A 19036-nucleotide genomic window follows, 5' to 3' on the forward strand; every position below is an offset into this window, starting at 1 on the left:
CCAGATTCTGCTGTGTGAAAGGCAGACCTTTCAATGTTAAGTAGCCACATGAAATAAACCCATGAAAAAGTGGCTGCCATACCACTGCAGCAGTGTCTCAAAGGAGAACAGCCTCACATGGTGTGTTAAAATGTAAGCCTCCAGTTCATGCTGCCTTAAAAAAAATTATTATTATTTATTTATTTGATCAAAACCATATCCTTTAGTACACCCTTGAGTCGCTCAGAGGCTTGATGTGGTGCAGGTACCCCCTCCCCACCCCAAAGATAAAGTGATGTGTAAGCTGCATGCTCCAGGAAAGTTTTGAGCTCATGGTATCTCTGCTGATGCAGCAGAGGGGGAAGAATGATGCAAAGGGTGCCTTAGTGTGATTGGGCCCTTCTGTGGAACAACCAGCTCACAAGCCATCTTAATGGCCTAAGTCGTCTAGAGCAGTGATGGCCAAACTTGGCCCTCCAGCTGTTTCTGGACTACAACTCCCATCATCCCTAGCTAACAGGACCAGTGGTCAGGGATGATGGGAATTGTAGTCCCAAATCAGCTGGAGGGCCAAGTTTGGCCATCACTGGTCTAGAGGAAAGGCAGGATAATAAAACAAGTTCATACAGGAGAGTAAGTGCATCCATAGCACTTACCTAATTCATGGAGCCTTTCACCAGCCCAGGTGTATTTAAGTCAGATCTCGGGTAAGAGATTAGTTAAATGTATGCAACAGTTTGTGTTTCTAGAAATCCCCGAGTTTTCTTTTTATTAGACGATAGCCAATATGTAAGAGTCATATCCAACGCGCTGCCCAACTTTGTCTCGGGCAACATCCGCCATTAGCATGTAGGACCACCATCAAGGTTGCCCCGAGAACATAGCCCTTGGGCTGAAGAAAGCTTCCACACATCTAATGTGGGCAGTAGAGAAGGTGGACCTTTATACATCTAGGTAGGAGAAGATGCAAAGCATGACTCGGAAGTTCATTGGGGTGGCGGTTGGAATTACGCTAAGAACCTTTTAGCCAACCCTTTGACTGGACTTAACCATCCAGGGGTCCTTTACCTTTACTATGGAGGAACATACAGGATCGCAATGTAACAGTAATAAACTAGTTACAGATAGGTAGCCGTGTTGGTCTGCCATAGTCAAAACAAAAAAAATTCCTTCCAGTAGCACCTTAAAGACCAACTAAGTTAGTTCTTGGTATGAGCTTTCGTGTGCATGCACACTTCTTCAGATACACTTCAGATGAGTGCATCTGAAGAAGTGTGCATGCACACGAAAGCTCATACCAAGAACTAACTTAGTTGGTCTTTAAGGTGCTACTGGAGGGAATTTTTTTTTTAGTAATAAACTAGTGATTTGTGATGCTCTTAGAAGGGAAAAGTTTGAATGAGCCAGCTTTAAAAAAATAAACAGATGCTTGGTCCCAGAGGTACTCTAGTCCAGTAGCACCTTAGAGATGAACTAAGACTTAGTTGGTCTCTAATGTGCTACTGGACAATTTTTTTATTTTTTATTTATTTCAACTACCTCTGTTTTGTTTGATTGAAGGGAAGAAAGACTCTCTGCAAAGGAGAAGGACAGACACGGGGTCAGTCTGGTCCAATGGAACTGATCTGGCAGATTCATTGGTCTCTCTTTCCTTCTCTGCCTCCCTACTTTCCTTCAGTAAAGGGAAGCAAGAGGGAGAATGAACATCTACCTGTTCAGTCTCCATAGTGATGCTGCTACTGAGAGAGAGGGAAAGGTACATTGAGGCTGTTTTGCCCCTTGGCTGCCCTCTTGAGAAATAGCACCTGGGTCCTAAAAGTTGCTGGTGTGTGTGTGTGTGTGTGTGTGAGAGAGAGAGAGAGAGAGAGAGAGAAATAGTTTCTTCACTGTATTTTGGAGGTGCAAAAGAGAGGGAGCAGGATGAGGGAGAAAGGCTCAGGTAACTAGATCGGTTGAACAACTGCCTCCACCCCAATTTATCTGCAAGGCTGGGCTAATCTTTTACTTCCTATTTTGCTACCCAGCTTTCAAAATGGCTGAGAGCGTTTCAAACCATCTTTCTGATCCAGTCAGCCTGAAATCTGGCATGTGCATTTATAGATGGGGGTTTGTTCCCATCTTTATAACTCCCGTGGCAAGAGTGTGGACACCCAAAAGGGCATCTGCAGTGTCTTATGCTAGCGTACCTCGATAAAAGAACATTTGTCTATATCTGAAGGTGGTTTTCACAGCGTTTGTCCCAAACTTCCATATTATTGTTCTTAGCCAAGTGGGAATTAGCCATATTTGCTGGGGAAATAAATTGTCGACAGCATTAAAGCACCTGAAAAGCACGGGTGGAGAAATCAGAGATATCACAGACGCCGCTCAAAATGTCATTTGAAGTCGAGAGTTAATTTCAAATTCAAGTCACTTGAGAGTATATCATTTTAAAGAAATGCCATTGGTGGGTCAAGAGCTTCAACAGACATCAATAAAGCTCAATAAAGCGTTCCGAAGCAATTTCTGCTCTCGGGAGTTGCCACGCCCCTCCAACCAACAGCTATATTCAAAACTATTGTTAAATAGAACACAGCGTTTTCGGTCACAAATTGCTTCTAGTGAAGTGGCAGTAGTCGACGCTACTTTGCTTTCTCTGCCCAGCTCTGCTCCCGCTTGCTAGTATTTAGTATAGTTCACGCAGAGACTGTGGAGGAAGGGCCACACTGCACGTTCCACTGACATGTGTAGCTATCTCTTCATTTTTCACCTTAATTAGCTACCACTGCAGCAAGGTGATTCTTACTGAGAAGGTAGCACCCAGAGAACGGAGGCTTATCTCTTCCTTGCTCCACTAAGATTGGAATGAATGTTGGGGAATGGCATAGAGGTTTATCACAAGCAGGGCCGGCCCACCCATGAGGCAAGGTGAGGTGACTGTCTCGGGCGGCAGGATTCATTGGGGCAGGTGCTAGTTTCCTCCCACCCTTAGGGAGGAAATGGCAGGGGATGTCCTCTGGAGTCTCCTAGGGTCTTCACCCTCCCAATGCGATTCCAGTAGAGTCCCTCCCCCTCCCCACTGTGACAGCTTTGATTCCCACTTCAACCATCGGGTAAGGTTGATTTGTTCCCAGTGTAGATCTTCACTCACCCCTTCTTCCCTGGTGAGGAGAGGCACCATTTTGTGGTTCACCTCCGGTGCCAAAATGTATTGGGCTGGCCCTGATTCCATGTCCCAACATTGCCCGATGTCCTGCTGAGATGGGCTGGATGAATATTTCGCTCTATTTGCAGATGCTCCCCTGAAGAACAGCCAGAAAAGGAGAAGAGACCTATTGTAGCGCACAAATAGGGCTGCAAAATTAGAGGCCTGTTTTAACTAAGCCCTGTTTTTCTGTTTGTATCTCTTGTAAAAGAGGTCTTGGTTCCAGCCTGCAGTCTTTGTAATTTACATGTGTTTTATCTGTTGGGTGCGCGTCCTCTTCTGTTAATACGAAATTATGTTTATGCTTTGAGGGGACGTGAAGAATATTTGAGCAGTCAGATGCTTAATTTAGTATTTTTCATGCTCTGTTGTTGGGAATTCTTTGGAAATCCTAGCTAAGTGTCCTCAAGAAGATTAGTGAAGGCACGCAGGCTTCCCTGAATGACAATTTGCCTTTTATTACTGCTCTCCACTTACAAGGAGTTGCTGTAGGAAAGGATTGGGAGCATTGTGGAGCATGCTGTGTTCCATTGGAAGGTGACCATGTCCGAAAGGAGTGTTGAGCACTCCACATGAACTTAAGCATTAAGCATACCTCCGGGAAATGTTCTGGAATCCTCTGCAATGGTTCCTTGGCAGATAAATCAGCGATAGACGGAGATTTCCCCTAGTAAAGAGTTCAAAAACCACTGGGTTGGTTTTTTAAAATAAAAAAATAAATGGGAATTCTACTTACTATTTCTAATTTATGTGATACTTCTCAATACCTGCATGGGGCAAACGTTTCAGTATGGGGACATAACGTTGCTCCAGTACTGGCTTATTGTAAAGTCTTGTGACCTTAGAAAGGGCACAGGTTAACCACTTCTAACTTTAAAAAGAAGATAGACAATGCTATGTAAAATGTATTGTCCAAAACGTGCGGTTATCTAGAGTTGTCAATGAAGTTCCCACAATGAAGTTTTTGTCTGATGCTTCATGTTCTAATAGAAATCGATGGAAGTGAAGGGAAATTGAGACATGGGAATTTAAATTTCCCACTTGCCCATTTACTGGAGCTTAGGTTGCAAAGAATTTTGGCATGCTTCAGTCTTGCAGCAGTTTTAAGTACAGTATGCAGCCCAATTTCTCCTAACTTCTTTACTCCCAAATTTTGGTTTTGAGTTCTTTCATCTGATTGGGAATTTCATCTGATGTGGCTCTTGGTCCATTTTGTTTCTTGCATCTCCATCACAGCTTGCGTGAATTTGCAACCCCCTTCTTTGGATCTGGCCGCAGGTCCATTAGTATGGAGCATGGCTTTCACATGGAGTGTGTGTGTGTGTGTGTGTGTGTGTGTGTGTGTGTCTAACAGAGTTTCCCTAGAGGAAGTTGAGTTCAGAACAGAAAACAAGGGGGGGGGCTGTATCTTTCAGATTAATTTCTAGTAATGGAGTTTCGTTTGTCCACTTCTTCAGGTTCTTCTGGTCAACCTGTCCTTGGTGGCAGGCAAAAGGCTGTGCTGCATGCATGAGAAATCCTGAATGCGCATGAGCATGCATGCATGTCAAAGGAAGCATTTTTGTTTATCTGGTATTGTCCAGTTCTGACTGATGCTCTGCACCGCTGCTAGATTTTAGATTGTGTTCTTAACTGGGGGCGAAAACATATGGAGATACTAATGCATAAGGAAACCTTGATTTGTGTTGTGTCGGCATATGAAAGCTTGCATGGTTTTCTCTGTGTGTGTGTGATGAATGGCTTTCCCTTTTTGTGCATCCCCCTGTCACTCCGTCTGCCTATCCTTGGGGAAATTCACCTGCGCTCAGCACAAACTGGAAATGGTAGAAGCCCAAGGAGGGACTTTATGTATTTACGCAGGAGCACGCAGAAATGCTGAAGGTAGAGGAAAAGCAGTGGGGGAATGGCTCAGTTGCAGGCCATTAACCTTCTTGGGATTCCCCCTCCCCCTCCCCCTTCTTTTCTGGCTTCCTTCCTTGCAGCAACCACTTGAAAGGAAAGACAGCCAAAACAGCTCTCAGCACAGCGTCTCCAGCCACCACAGCACCCACACCGCTTCACCTGTCCGCAGCACCCAGGTGCTTCCCGACTACCCTGCCACCGAAGCACCAGCTGCGGAGCAACCAGACAACGCTGGGCAGAAGAAGCCAGATCCATTCAAAATCTGGGCCCAGTCCAGGAGCATGTATGAAAGCCGACGTGAGTATCAAAGGAGACTTCATTATTTTGGCAGCTGCTCTAGATCATTGCATTCTGTAACTCTTGGTTTAAGGGGAGTTCCCACTCCCCACCCCTAGAATTGGGGGTGGGGGGGAATAGATATGTCTATTCATTTCTGGATAGGATGAAAATGAGCAAAGCTGAGCATTGCTGAAGATGAGCATGGGGTGGGTGATTACAATGCCAAGGAGCCAGAGAGACCAGCAGTTTACATGTGGTTGACATTAATCATTTTTTGATGGTGGTGAAGGAGCTTTGGCTTCTGTCAGCCTGGATGGCTCAGTTGGTTAGAGCATGGTGCTGATAATTCCTCGGTTGTAGGTTCGATCCCCATGTGGGACAGCTGCATATTCCTGCATTGCAGGGGGTTGGACTAGATGATTCTCCTTCCAGCACTACAATCCTATGATTCTATGAACTTTGCGGCACAATATGCAAGTATTGATATCTTTTCTTCTTCTTCAGCGTTTACTTCTTTAAAAGAAATCAATTTCTGAACGGGGAAATGTCAGACAAGCATAATATAAGAGGTCGCACAAATTGCTTTCCAAGCTTTGTGCTGCAGACACTTGTGGACCCAATCCTTCTAAGCTCTTAATTCACGAAGTAGTTGAAATATAGCCTTCACAGTATTGTAGTATGGCTTGGCAACTTGTAGGAATGTCATGCCCTTTCAATGCCTATTCGGTTATTCCTTCATTCAGAGAGTGGGAGAGAGAGTCAGTGCTTTTTTCTAAAAAAATTTTTTAGGGGTACTCTCATTATCCTACTCGTATTGAAATACTGCCCCTCAGCGAGGCCTAAGTTAGATTCACAAAATGTTTAGGGGTATACGTACCCCTGTGCCCCCCCCTCCTGAATAAAAGCACTGTATTAAGTCCTTTAAAAAGTTTTCAGTCTTGCTGTTTGCAGGTATAAAGGTTAAGGCCAAAGGAATAATTTTGCTAAATTAATGGCAGCACTGCCTAGCTGACCCACATGCTGCCAAGCCATGCTCGCCTTTATCGTTGTGCGCTATTTCAACAATGCAGAGGTCGAATAGATACAGTAAACAACTTTTATTGTCGGTTATTAATAGATGCACCACACTAATAATTCAGCAGGGTTTTGATTTGCTTCCGAGAATACAAAATGGGTTTCAATCAACCCCCTTTTCTTCAAAGAAAATCAACCTCCTTTTCCTCTTCAGTTGCAATCTGTAGAGCATTAGTTACACTAGTAGAGTTATGTGGCATCCCGTAGAGTGAAGCAGCTCTCAAGCAACCTCCCATCACAAAATGCTGCTCACCTTGTAGACTTGGGGTTTCTGCATAGTTTGGAGTCATCTGAGTGGCTGAGCAGCTGAATCGGTTACATAAAATGTCATTAAAAAAAGAAAAGGGAAGAACTTGGAAGCAGAGGCTTTGGGAAAATACTGGAAAATGTATTTTAGCAGCATGATCTCTTGTGTTCTGTTTTCCTTCACAACATTCATTTCTTTTCTTATTTTTCTGGGCATGGCATGGATACACAACCCATCCTCACACGATCTTCTGCTCTCAGGAATTGTTTTCACAGAATCTCATGCCCCCATTTTGTTCGTGAGACTACTTTTGATCTAGCAGGGGCATTTGTAAGACAAGAGCCCCCCCCTTCCTCCTTCAGTCCTCCCTGACACCTTCCAGTCCATCAGCCCTATGAAATGGATATTCAGGTTGGGGGTGGGTGGGCTGCAGGGAGCTGCATTGAAAGAGAGAGTTGGCAAAGAAAGAAAGAAAATCACATCTCCTTCTCATGCATTAGTGGATGCCTCTGTTGCATCGGAAGCCATTCTTCAGAATGGTAGCATTGGATTTCACCCCATGAAAATTATTGCAGTGACTGGCCTCTGTGGCCCACAATAATAGCATTTTAAAATTCTTAGAAACAGGATGCCTGCTACTTTCTAATGCAGTAGAAGTCATTCCAAGGAAGGGAGCTCTAATGTTAGTTTTGAACTTTGCCACTGAGGATTCGCCTTGTCAAAGACGAGCATCCTTACCTAGGAGCAACACCTTTTTTGTATGGTGAGAAGGATTAGGACAAAAGCAAAACTAATTCTTGGGCTCTGTGAAAGGCAGAATTTAATTGGGGTATGTGGAAGGGGTCTGGGCGATGGGCTTCCTTATCTGCCTGAAGAAAACAGGTCTCCTAACACCACAGTGCCTCCAACTCAGCTATGCTCTGAGCTGATGTAATGGCCGCTAGAAATGCCACTTTGAAAGTTAGCCACAGGGCGATGGAGGCTAGTGGTCCAAGAGGCACTTTGATCAGGGTGATCAGTACCTTATGTAAGTTCCATGAGGGACATCTGTGTACTGGATAAGGCACCAGCAAGGACGCCTCTCTCAAAAAATGTGGTATGTGCAGACGACAGGGAAGCCTGGCCTAGTTTGGATAGCATAGAGGAAAGGGCATTTTAAGGTCATCAAGTCTTGTTCAGGTACAGTCCGGAGGAATATTAATAGCCGAGAGACTCCCACTGTGGACCAGTCTATGTATTTTCGCTCACACCACTGCACAAATGCTTTGCAAGTGGCTGGGGTTTGGGGCAGGGCGGTTCTTGAAAATGGTGGAGTTCCTCCCATTAACGTTAGAAGTTATTTCCACTTTGGGGCTGAAGAAGGTGGAGGAGACTCCTCCAGGGCCACCTTTAAAAAGAAAGGGGTTCTTGCTCTCACGGTAGCTTCTTCTAAAGTGATTCCCTTGCCCGAGCCTTTTAAGAGACCGACTTTGGCAGAGTGGGACATAACCGTTAACCAAGTAAAAAGTCCTCAGCAGCCCCACATTTCAAACTGCAGGCCTGCATGGATAGATGAGCTCACTAAAACCTTGGAGATAGATCATCATGTCATTTCGATGCATTCAGATGCAATGCCAAAACAACCCAGTTAAAAGAAGGGAGAGCTTGCTCTCCAGCGCCTTTGTGGTTCTACCAATTTAATTTGCAGATCAATGGCTTCCTTTTCCTGGGGGGCCAGGGCCTCTCTAATGCGGCCCCCCCCCCCCCAGCCTATGGCAGACTTAAGGTTTGGATGCCAATAAGTTTGGGGATTTACTTAGGAAATGAATGAGGGTCTAGGAAGTGGGGTTTTTTCCCCCTGATACCACTTTAGATGCTTCAGTCTTTACTGCCAAAAATATGTAGTGGCCAGACAGTATCTCTGGTTGACATATTGGACTGTAGATAACAATTTCAGGATGCATATTATGAAAATTGTGCATTGGCTGCCTACTGTTTAGCAGCAGGGAAATGCAAAACTGTGAAATATCTGGACACATGCAAGCCCTACAAGATAATACGGGAGGGAATAAACTGCCCTTTTGCCATTTTTGGTGGCGGCATCACTTGTGAAGGTTTTTGTGCTCTTGTCCTACTACTTCCACTGCTCTGGATTTCCCCCTTCCCCAGCTGGATGCTCACATTGTCATTGTCTGTGACCCCCTGCAGCTATTCAGTACCAACTAAACAGTTAATTAGAAATTATCTAATTAGTCATTAGGATTAGCTCAGCAGTATTAACTGCTGCCTGTTCTGCCTTTTTTAAAAAAATTAACTTGGGAATGTGCTACAGGACATAACTGCTTCCTAGCCAGTCCACCAACATGGCAAGTTTTCTGCATTTCAGTAGCAAATTATTTTATTTTATATGTGCAAATAGTTTGGAAGCTTTAAGTGACTACTTATTTCTGAAGTTTTGCATGCATCCCATACCCTTTTTCTGTTGGCTTCTCACTGTACCACTTGACACCTTGCACTTCACTGTCCTTCGCTAGCTTACTGTGTTTGGTTGGGGACCAGCTCCTTTCTAGTCTACTGCAGTTGCAAACCACACAACTTTGTATCTTACAGATAATTTGCTTAGAAATGGAGAGGTGTAGAGGTATGATTCTCACTGAAGGTGCAAGAAGAGCCCAGGTTGAAATCAAAGATGGGACTTCTGGCTGGCCACTATAGGAAACTGATTGCTGGATGTACTAGGGCCCTTCTGAACAACCAGGTCATTCCATGGGTTTATAGATTAACTTAAGAGGAGTACCTAAAATATGAAGACCCAGGGAAAGATTATTCTTCAGAAAATTGTCTTGGAACTTTCTGAATAGGCAGTCGATCAAGCACTCCCAGCTAGCTCCACCAAGCTAGGACCTAGAGTTCCTGATAAAATTTGGATTCAGCCCTTAATTCACCATTGTCTTAAAGAGCTTGATCCCAAACACATAATTTACTAAAAATGAGTTGATTAAACAAAAATCAACACCATGTACTATTAAATCACCAGTGCCATAGGTTAAATAAACACCAGTTCAGTAATTCCAAATTTTCAGGCAAACTTCAGAGGGTATGGTAACCTTGACATGCACGTTTTACTATTAATTGAAGCACTGCGTGTCTAAGATGATTTCCCCCAGTTGATAATTATTTGTCGGTGGTGATTAATTTTGATTTGGACAACAATCCAGAAGAGTTTTCCTGTCATCAGCTGCCTCCATGCAGTCTCCCAACTATCTTTCAAACACTGTCACATTTAAGAGACTGCAGACGTTCACTGAACTGCAAGGGTCATTTCTCTAGAGCTGAGCACAAATGACCTCTTGACATTAATAGTGGCCATTTTACCAAATTTCTCAGTGGGGTAGAAATTCTCCAATAGTCTTTTGGGCTGGGGCTCGCCATTTGCCGTTAGAATCATAGAGTTGGAATAGACCACAAGGGCCATCGAGTCCAACCCCCTGCCAAGCAGGAAACACCATCAGAGCACTCCTGACATATGGTTGTCAAGCCTCTGCTTAAAGACCTCCAAAGACGGAGACTCCACCACACTCCTTGGCAGCAAATTCCACTGTCGAACAGCTCTTACTGTCAGGAAGTTCTTCCTAATGTTTAGGTGGAATCTTCTTTCTTGTAGTTTGGATCCATTGCTCCGTGTCCGCTTCTCTGGAGCAGCAGAAAACAACCTTTCTCCCTCCTCTATATGACATCCTTTTATATATTTGAACATGGCTATCATATCACCCCTTAACCTCCTCTTCTCCAGGCTAAACATGCCCAGCTCCCTTAGCCGTTGCGGTAGCACAGCTTCCCTGTCTTTCGGTCTCTCCACCTCATTTTCCTTCTTTCTTTGCTCCTGCATGTTGGACCATTTGGAACATCCTCCATGATATTCCAGGTCAAATCTCATTCCAAGTTACTGTGTTTGTGTGGCAGGGAAGGGTTGTTAAATGGTCCCTGCCATAAAAAAAATTGCTGGAGACAATTCTGCAAAGTGGCCTTCTTTTGCAAAGGGGGTGATTAAAAAAAAAAGCCTTGTCTCAGTGCTCATTTCCCACCTGGCTTTCCTTTAAGCAATTCTCAGACTTTTGAGTTAAAGGCATTCTGAGCACAACCTGACTTCAGCTAATGATAGGGAAATTCTTAACAAGCTGAAATCATGTGTGGGTGTCTTGCTTCTGCCCCACTGTTGCCTTGGTCATTAAGCCAGCATTCAGTTGAAGCATTTCTTGTTAAAAGACGGGCTTATTGGTTGTGAGTTACACCTATCCATGCAGGAGATCTGCACTGGTATTTGATGTTTGAAATCTACCAAGGCATTGGGAGATAAATCATATAAAGGATGCTGTCTTCTCTGCAAAGGCAAATGAGCCTGTCCTCGAAGGGTGAGGAGCAATGTGCCTCTGCCTCCATCCTGGCAGTCTTCCCAGAAGTGACTTTCACTCACAGTCCTTTCCTTATTTAAGACGGAGATACTGGCAATAACATAATCCTGCGGAATAAAAATAGTGGCTCCCTCTTTCTTAAAGCGCCAGGCAGGTTGCAGAAGTACTCCTGCGCAAGAACAAGCCAAGCTGCTTCTGATGGACACGAGCTGCTCCCACAGAAGCAGCTGGCGGTGCAGGATTCAGCCCCAGGAGAGACCCTGTTCAACAGCACAGCTCTAAAGTGGGCTGAGTTGTTTGTTTGTTGTTTAAGGAGTTTGGATCATGTGGTTTTCCACATGCCCACTTTAGGTTCAACTGTCTTCTCCTCACCCACCCTTCTCCAAAAAAACTCTTAGTGCCGTTACTGTCTTGCTGGTGTGAAATTGACAACCAGGGACATTATTCATGACTGCAGGAATTAAGATGCTACTTGGTTCTTTAACTGTAATAGGAGGATAGATTCTAGGTGGGATCAGCAGACATCTGAGATTGGAAGAGTTATCAGAGAAGCTGGCAGTTTTAGTGGAACCTGTCTAGTAAATATTTGCACCTAAACAAAGCCAGACACTGAGACCTAGGAGGGAATTAGGCATTGGTCCTTAGGATGCTCCAGGGCCTTGGAGGTTCCAGGAGTTTCTGGTGTGGAATAATCCAAGGACAGCAGGAGCACGATTTCCTCTATTTCCAATGCCCAGGCTAGGAGCACAGCTGCTTCTGCAGCCAACCTGGAACCAGGCACACTCAGGCGAGTAGGCTTTGGGGGAAACTCCCAAAGTCTGCAAGAGCAAAATAAAAGAATAAATAAATTAAAATGGCCAAAGGAGTGGACGGAATCCTGAACAATGAGCACGTTTTGTTGCAGGTCCCACTGGTTAATTCATATTTTTGAGAGCTTCTCCACTGCATGAGCCATGAAGCCTCATCTCTTTGCTGTTTCCTCAGTTGAACACACAGGACTATATCTTACTTCATGTCCTACACATGAAGTTGGTTTATTTGGCCTGTATTCAATTAACCTGGTAAGCTAGCAAAAGGCAATTCAGGGGCTCCCACTAGTGCCATGGGTCCCCCCCCCCACATACACACCTTTCTCCACGCACACACTTTATGCATCTCCCCCAAAGTCACTCAGCAGAGTCAGGAGAAACCCCAGAGCAGCTCAAGGGAGGCAGGGAAGAGAGGGGAAAAGATTGCTCAGAAGAGCGTCATGCTGAATTCCTCCCTTGTGGGGGAATCCTTTAATGGCGGAGACAGAAAGAACTACCTTGCTTTAGACTTGTCTCAGAGACCACGGTCATCTCTGAGTCTTGCAGTGCCAAGATCTAAATCACAGTTTAGTCACACAGTCCGTCATCTTCAGTCAGTCTCAATTTTCCCTCAGTGGAATGGGAATAATTATTACTACTTAGTCTGGATGTGTGCCAGTCCTATTGGAATGTTGTAAAACTATACTAAAGCCCATGCCTTAAAAAAAACAAAGAACCTTTTTCTTCCATGAACCTTGTCCACTAAGATGACAGCTTCTAAGAAATGGTGGGCTTGTGATGATAAGCTGCTGTTTGCCTTCTTCCCCTTAAAGTTCATGCCACCTGTTCTTTTGCATACCTTCGTACTACTTTAAAAATGCTATTTCTGTAAGTGATAAATGAGTGACATAATTCTTGGCTTGATCATTTCCAAGAAGTATCCTTTACCTATTCAGAGATTAAGAGTTCTCAAGAGAATAAGGCAAATTTAGGGTCATGAATTTTAAAAGTGGACCTATATCTGGGGGGGGAAATAGAATATTCTCCTCTCTCATTTATTGTTTTAGTCTTAAACTTCCTTGAGGATTGCAACAATCTGTTGTTGTGCTGCCTGCATGCTTTGCGGAGCTGCTGTATCCTACGCATGGCCATCTGTCAAAACAGCAGTGACAAAATGAATTAATCTGAATTGCAGATGTGTTAATGAGCCCCTTTGAAGGGCTTAAGCGTGTTTTAATTAAAAGCAAAGCAGAACAGGGTCGAGGCTTTCTAAAGCTTTTAAAATATTGCAGCTTTTTAAAAAAAATATTTGGATTTTATTTTCAGTCACACAATAGATAAAAAGCAGCACGTGAAGCTATTCCTTCACCCACAATTAAATAGGCTTGGGGAAAATATGAGCACCATGTAACTAAGGAAATGCTGATGAGGCAGCCTTTAAAAATGGAGTAATTGTGTAACAGGGGGGAGTGTTTACCCATTTTATGGCTAGGAAACAAAGCACCTACATTTAAACACCCACAATCTTTGTTAGTTTTGGCCATCTTACGAAAAACAGGCCTCTTGATGACCAAGAAGCTGAGTTGTTGCAGAGCTTGCTCATTTATTTTTTTGCTAGTTCAGTTCTAAACTTTGGATCATGGTTGTGTTGTCTAGAGGTCTTTGGGCCTTTTCTGTTCCTTATTTCTATATGATTCCCAGGCATAAGCTTAACATAGGTTCAAGTGTAAAGACTTTAAAATTGCTCTTTGTGACTGACGGGCCAAAATATATGTATTCTAGCTATTGAGGTACAGTAAGAGCTTTGAGGTACTGATAAACATTGTTTTATTTTGGGTACACTAGGGTGGCCTAAAGGGTGAGAGCTCAAGTATCTCTCCCTCAAATAACAAACTTGGGTTGTGAGTGCTGATGTCATGATTTGAAGCCAAAACCCAGAAATATATTGGAATATTTGGGGGAACCCCAGTGATGGCAGAAGTACAAGCAGCCTGTTCATTCATTCATTCATTGGGGTGGGGAGCACAACCTAAGGTAGGAACTCTTAAGAGCTCTGTGCATGACAGCTAAGGAATGTTGACTGCCATTTGGAAAGGGAAATAGTGGAGTGTCGTGGAGGAAGGCATGGCTGACCGACAAGAACCCTGAATAGGGGTGGTCCTGATAGAACATGAGTATTGGATGTTGTGTTGCAGGTCACACTTGTGTATTTTGATCCTGATAACGGGAAGCCACATTATGTGACTATCCAGTATGTGCGCCAATAACAAAACCTTCATGCTATAAGGAATTGTTGGTTAACTTTTAATACATGCATTGTCTTAGATTTGCATGAACACATGTGCATTATGAAATAATAGTAGAATGTGATTTTCAACTACCGCATGTATTTGGTTTAAGCAGATGCTCTAGGGACACAAGGCAAGACTTTACTCAACCTCCTGCTGCTACTGGTTAGCTTTAGTTTTAAAAGTAGCACTATAAAGCAGCAACTTAATGAAAAGTATTCAGTATAATTTTCTTGTGTGTATAGGTTTTGTTTCCTAATCCACAAGATAAGTCTGTTGTCAAATGTCTATGCACTTAAAAAAAAAAAGGCAAATATTTCCTAGTTTTTCTGAAACCCAGTTTGAATGTATTTACAATGATGCATATTCAACCATTTCCCACATTAGATAAGGCCAGTATTGTATACACCTGGCAAGACAGGTAGGTCTGTTCTAATCCTTAGCAGCTGCAATCTTTTCTGTAATAGTAAGGGCATGAAAGCTGAATCAGAGCTGTTAACAGTCAACGCTAAACTGAAATGAACAAACAAGAAAGCAAAATCCCATTAAGCTTTGCAAAATGTTAAAATTAATATTCACAGCTATGTCACCTTCGCCTGCGACTGGACTGAGCAAGGGTGAAAGAGAGAGAGAAATCAATTCCACGAATTTTGGAGAATGTAAGAATGAGCCGAGAGCTTTATATCTGTCTTGTTGTCCATCTTGTGGTAGTGTCTGTGATTGGGGGGCAATTCATACGGGTCAGGTGGGGTTGGAGGGTGAAGCATGATGGGCACTGACGGTTTCATATGCCTTCTTCAAATGTTCCATTGCCAAGATGGGGTAATCTAGCAGAAGGGAAGAATCTTGTTGTGTTGTGTAAGCTTTACCTGAATAGCGATTGGATAGGGGAGGGTTACCTGTATCCATCTGGGATCATTCTTTCTCATCAGCTGTTCAAAACTCTTTCTATTACTTTTGCAATGAAGCCCTTGAGAGAATGGCAGTAATGAGCCAACACGGATTGCCCTCAAGCCACCACTGGTTTTAGAAATGCTGCTTATGTCACGGGGTGAGATGGGGTTAGAATTAAGAAGTAGTTGTGCTAAAATGCACAGCAAAGCCCCTTCCACTAAAAAATTTTTTGTGGGGGTCTGCAGTCAAAATTTTAATTAAGTTAGATTTGAATTAAGTATTTTATGAGTATTCGCAGCAGCATCTGAGTGTGCTAATCAGTCTACAAACACTGATTTACAATTTGATGAAACAAATAAATTAAAATAAACCCTGCAGTGGTGGAAAAGAAAACATACTGTGGTAAATAGGCAAACAAAGGGACGCAGGTGGCACTGTGCGTTAAACCACAGAGCCTAGGACTTGCTGATCAGAAGGTCGGTGGTTCGAATCCCCATGACAGGGTGAGCTCCCGTTGCTCGGTCCCTGCTCCTGTCAACCTAGCAGTTCGAAAGCATGTCAAAGTACAAGTAGATAAATAGGTACCACTCCGGTGGGAAGGTAAACGGCGTTTCCATGTGCTGCTCTGGTTCGCCAGAAGCAGCTTAGTCATGCTAGCCACATGACCCAGAAGCTGCACACCGGCTTCCTCAGCCAATAAAGCGAGATGAGCGCCAAAACCCCAGAGTCGGCCATGACTGGACCTAATGGTCAGGGGTCCCTTTACCTTTACCGTGTTCGGGCTTCACAGATGTCTTCCGATTTATGTGGCTAGTTTTTGCCACTGCCACATGTTGCATGCTAGGCTCTATATTAAAATATAGGAAAAATGCCAGTCACGTGTTTGTAAGATACATAGCAAGAGCAAGTCTTGTGCAACAACATCCAGTGGCTGATCTTCAGTAATCCTATGAGTTCAGGATCACCCAGTTTGCCCAATCCAAAACACGCAGAAACAATATGTGCCGGTCAGAACTGGGAATGAGCTTTGGTTGGCTGGCAGCCTGATCAACTCCTAGTGTCAGCCATTAAATTGGGCCAATCAGTGCAAAAGTCTTCAAAAAGAATTTTGTCCCACTCTTGTTTGTGTTGTGCCGTATGTTGTGCATGTGTGTGTTTGTGTTTGAGAGTGCTGTTGTCCTCTTAACATAGCATTTTGTCCAGAATGGAGTTTTGGATTATATCAACCTTAATGAAAGAAAGGGGGTATTAGAAGCTTCCTTGCCTTGTTCCCTTGTACTGTATTGATTTAAAGCCCTGGCTGAAAAGTATAGCTTCGGGGTCACACATGCTGGCTTTTCGATTGGATTGGATTGTTTCAAACCAAATTTATCATTAAGTGTTCTAGCCATAGGGTACAACAATTAAAATTCACAACAGCAGGGGGATAAACAATAATTGTGTAGGCAAAGCCGTAAAAGAAAGATTCCATGAAATACACAAGGATCGATGGACGAATCTTTAAGTGGAGTGAGTGACTAAGCATACAAATCCTGAACAGTATGCTGCAGAACGAACACCCTTCTTAACCTTGAAAATGTCAACTCCCTTACATAAAATCACATCCGTATGAACAAAAGTCCGTGTAAACTGTCACTATAGTCATCATGAGACAAGCCTCCCTGTTTACCAGACTGCTACCTTTACAATTTAAGAATAGCTCTCTGATGAGCTGGAGCCCCAAACAGAGGAGCATTGTTCAAGATGAGATCTAATTCATCCTCTCCAGCTTGAACCTTACAAAGATCGTGATGATAATATGGTATCTATGTCGTTCAAGAGAACAGAGCCTGAAACAATAGATTTGTATCTGAACAAGAAACAGAAGGCAACGCTTTGGCTGCGGATGGGAAGCACTGTAGAGTTGACAAATGGAAAGGTGTGAGGAGATGCTGAGACAAAAAGTGTTCCACGCTGGAGTGCCCAGCAGAAGCTCTCTTGCCTCTATCAGACAAGCTGTGTATTCTCAACTGGTTTGGCCCGGGCTCCGACGTGAGTCATTGGACAGAACCTTTGCCATCTATCTCTGGTTTCTTTTGCTTTGGTTGTCTGAAGCCAATGATAAATACCAATTAACTTAGGATGCGGTCCACCTCATGTCAGAGGTTAGTGTCAGAGTTTGCCAATTTTAATGCAATTGAGCTTGCATTCTTTTCACTGCGCTGCCGCAAGAAGGCAAGAGTCACCGTTTCCAGCAAACCAGCCTTCAAGCAACTAAGGCTTAACTGAGTCCAATTATGGTCTTCCACGATATTTATCACCTTATTATTCTGTAATTGTATTTAGAAGATTGTTAAGCCATGGCTCAGTGCACTAATACATGGGAGTTTTAAAAATATCTTCGCTTAATAAACACTGATCAATTAAGATGAGAGTGCATACAAAATGTGCACACAGATCAATGGCTGTAAAACATGGCAGAAACTAGCAGATGTCTGCCTTGTTTCATTTCTATACTTTTTGTTTATGCATTTGTTTGGTGTTCCTACTTGAATAAACCCTCTGCCGTGAGCCATTGAAAAAGGATAGCAGCTCCGAAATCTCAGCCAGACCCCTTTTAGGGAGGTTAAACTGTGAGTTCAGTTCTGACAGCATAGCACCTGCTTGGTGTGATATAATCAACAATACATGGAACCCACAGTACTTGTATTTAAGCTGATTTAAATTCATTAGCTCCCCCCCCCCAACATCCCAGTAACTTGACTTTCTAAGTGAAAATGTCGAGAAGCTCCTTGGTGCTTCCATGAGCCAGGTGTGTTCAGTCGATGGCAGCTTTCATCCACAGAGCTGATGGGAATTATAATGGTATGATTGTGGATCCAACAGTAAGCAAAACCTGCTTGATGTCATGAATGTGGCAGAGCACGGAATTGGAAGTACAATCCCATCTAGAACAGGTTGATCTCCATCTCCTTGAGATTGAGTTTCAGTTTATTGGCCCTCATCCAGACAATTACTGATTCTGGGCACTGGCTCAGCACTTCAATGGCCTCTGCTAAATCCAATGAAAAGGAGAGAGAGAGGTGAACATTTTAAACATCACACTGGCTCCTTTTTCCAAATCCCCAAATCTACCAGCAGTTTCATGTAGGGACAAGATGGAACACTGCATTTGAGCCCTGTCTCTCTGGTTGGTGTTTCATTTAGGATCATTTCAGTTTCTGAATGAGTCTTTGATCATGGAGAAACAAAAGAGACACCTGGAAATTCATAGTTGACACAGATTCTACTGATACGATGCTGGGAACATAGATGCAGCTATTTGATGTTATTATTATTAACCAGGCCACCTCTCACCATAATCCTGTGCAGATTTGATTATGAAAGCTTCAAATTTAGTTTCACAATTGGTGCGACTCAGTGCTGGCTCATTCTGCCAGTGGACCATAATACAAATTGATGAGTCGATCATGTTTTAATTGTCTTTTGCCTAAGTATTATTTTAAGTGGAGTCTTAAAGTGGAGCCTGAAGTCTTTCACTTCCTCTGATTCATCATTTCACAGATTTGGGATAGGAGTGAGTACTGTACCATTGTACCCTTTTTGTCCTTGATCTAGGAAGATTCTTTGTCACAGTCTCATAGCACATGCTCTAGATCAGTGATGGCCAAACTTGGCCCGCCAGCTGTTCTGGGACTACAATTCCCATCATCCCTGACCACTGGCCCTGTTAGCTAGGGATGCTGGGAGTTGTAGTCCCAAAGCAGCTGGAAGGCCAAGTTTGGCCATCATCGGACTAGATGGACTTCTACATTTTGGACTCCTTTATCTGGGCTTTCTCTGATTGGACAGCCTTCAGGGTTGAATGCTGTCTTTGATAGGAAGCTTCTCCTTCAGCTCCACTAAGCAGAGCAGTTGCTTTATTCACATTATTTTACTATAATCACACATATTTAACACATGTTTTTGGCTTTCAAAAATTATGTTGAATGTATTTTGGGGTCTTGAAAAAATAATTAAAAGAATGTGTT

At 43.4% G+C, this 19036-nt stretch overlaps 1 protein-coding gene across 27 annotated transcripts in view; it reads left to right on the forward strand.

The window, feature by feature from the left end:
* The window catches only part of MAGI1 (membrane associated guanylate kinase, WW and PDZ domain containing 1), a 472724-nt gene that overhangs the window by 423123 nt on the left and 30565 nt on the right, over positions 1-19036 (forward strand). For 15 of the 27 annotated variants that reach the window (XM_028719473.2, XM_028719463.2, XM_028719460.2 and 12 more), the window contains 2 exons: positions 5146-5362; positions 14714-14791. The exons of 1 other annotated variant lie outside the window; for it this stretch is intronic. In XM_028719473.2, the coding sequence (XP_028575306.2) occupies positions 5146-5362; positions 14714-14791 (295 nt within the window). The remainder of the gene's footprint in view (positions 1-5145; positions 5363-14713; positions 14792-19036) is intronic. 11 more of the 27 variants (XM_028719478.2, XM_028719477.2, XM_028719479.2 and 8 more) reach the window with 1 other exon arrangement.

This window comes from Podarcis muralis, chromosome 2, assembly GCF_964188315.1.
Source record: "Podarcis muralis chromosome 2, rPodMur119.hap1.1, whole genome shotgun sequence".
Classification (NCBI taxonomy): domain Eukaryota; kingdom Metazoa; phylum Chordata; class Lepidosauria; order Squamata; family Lacertidae; genus Podarcis; species Podarcis muralis.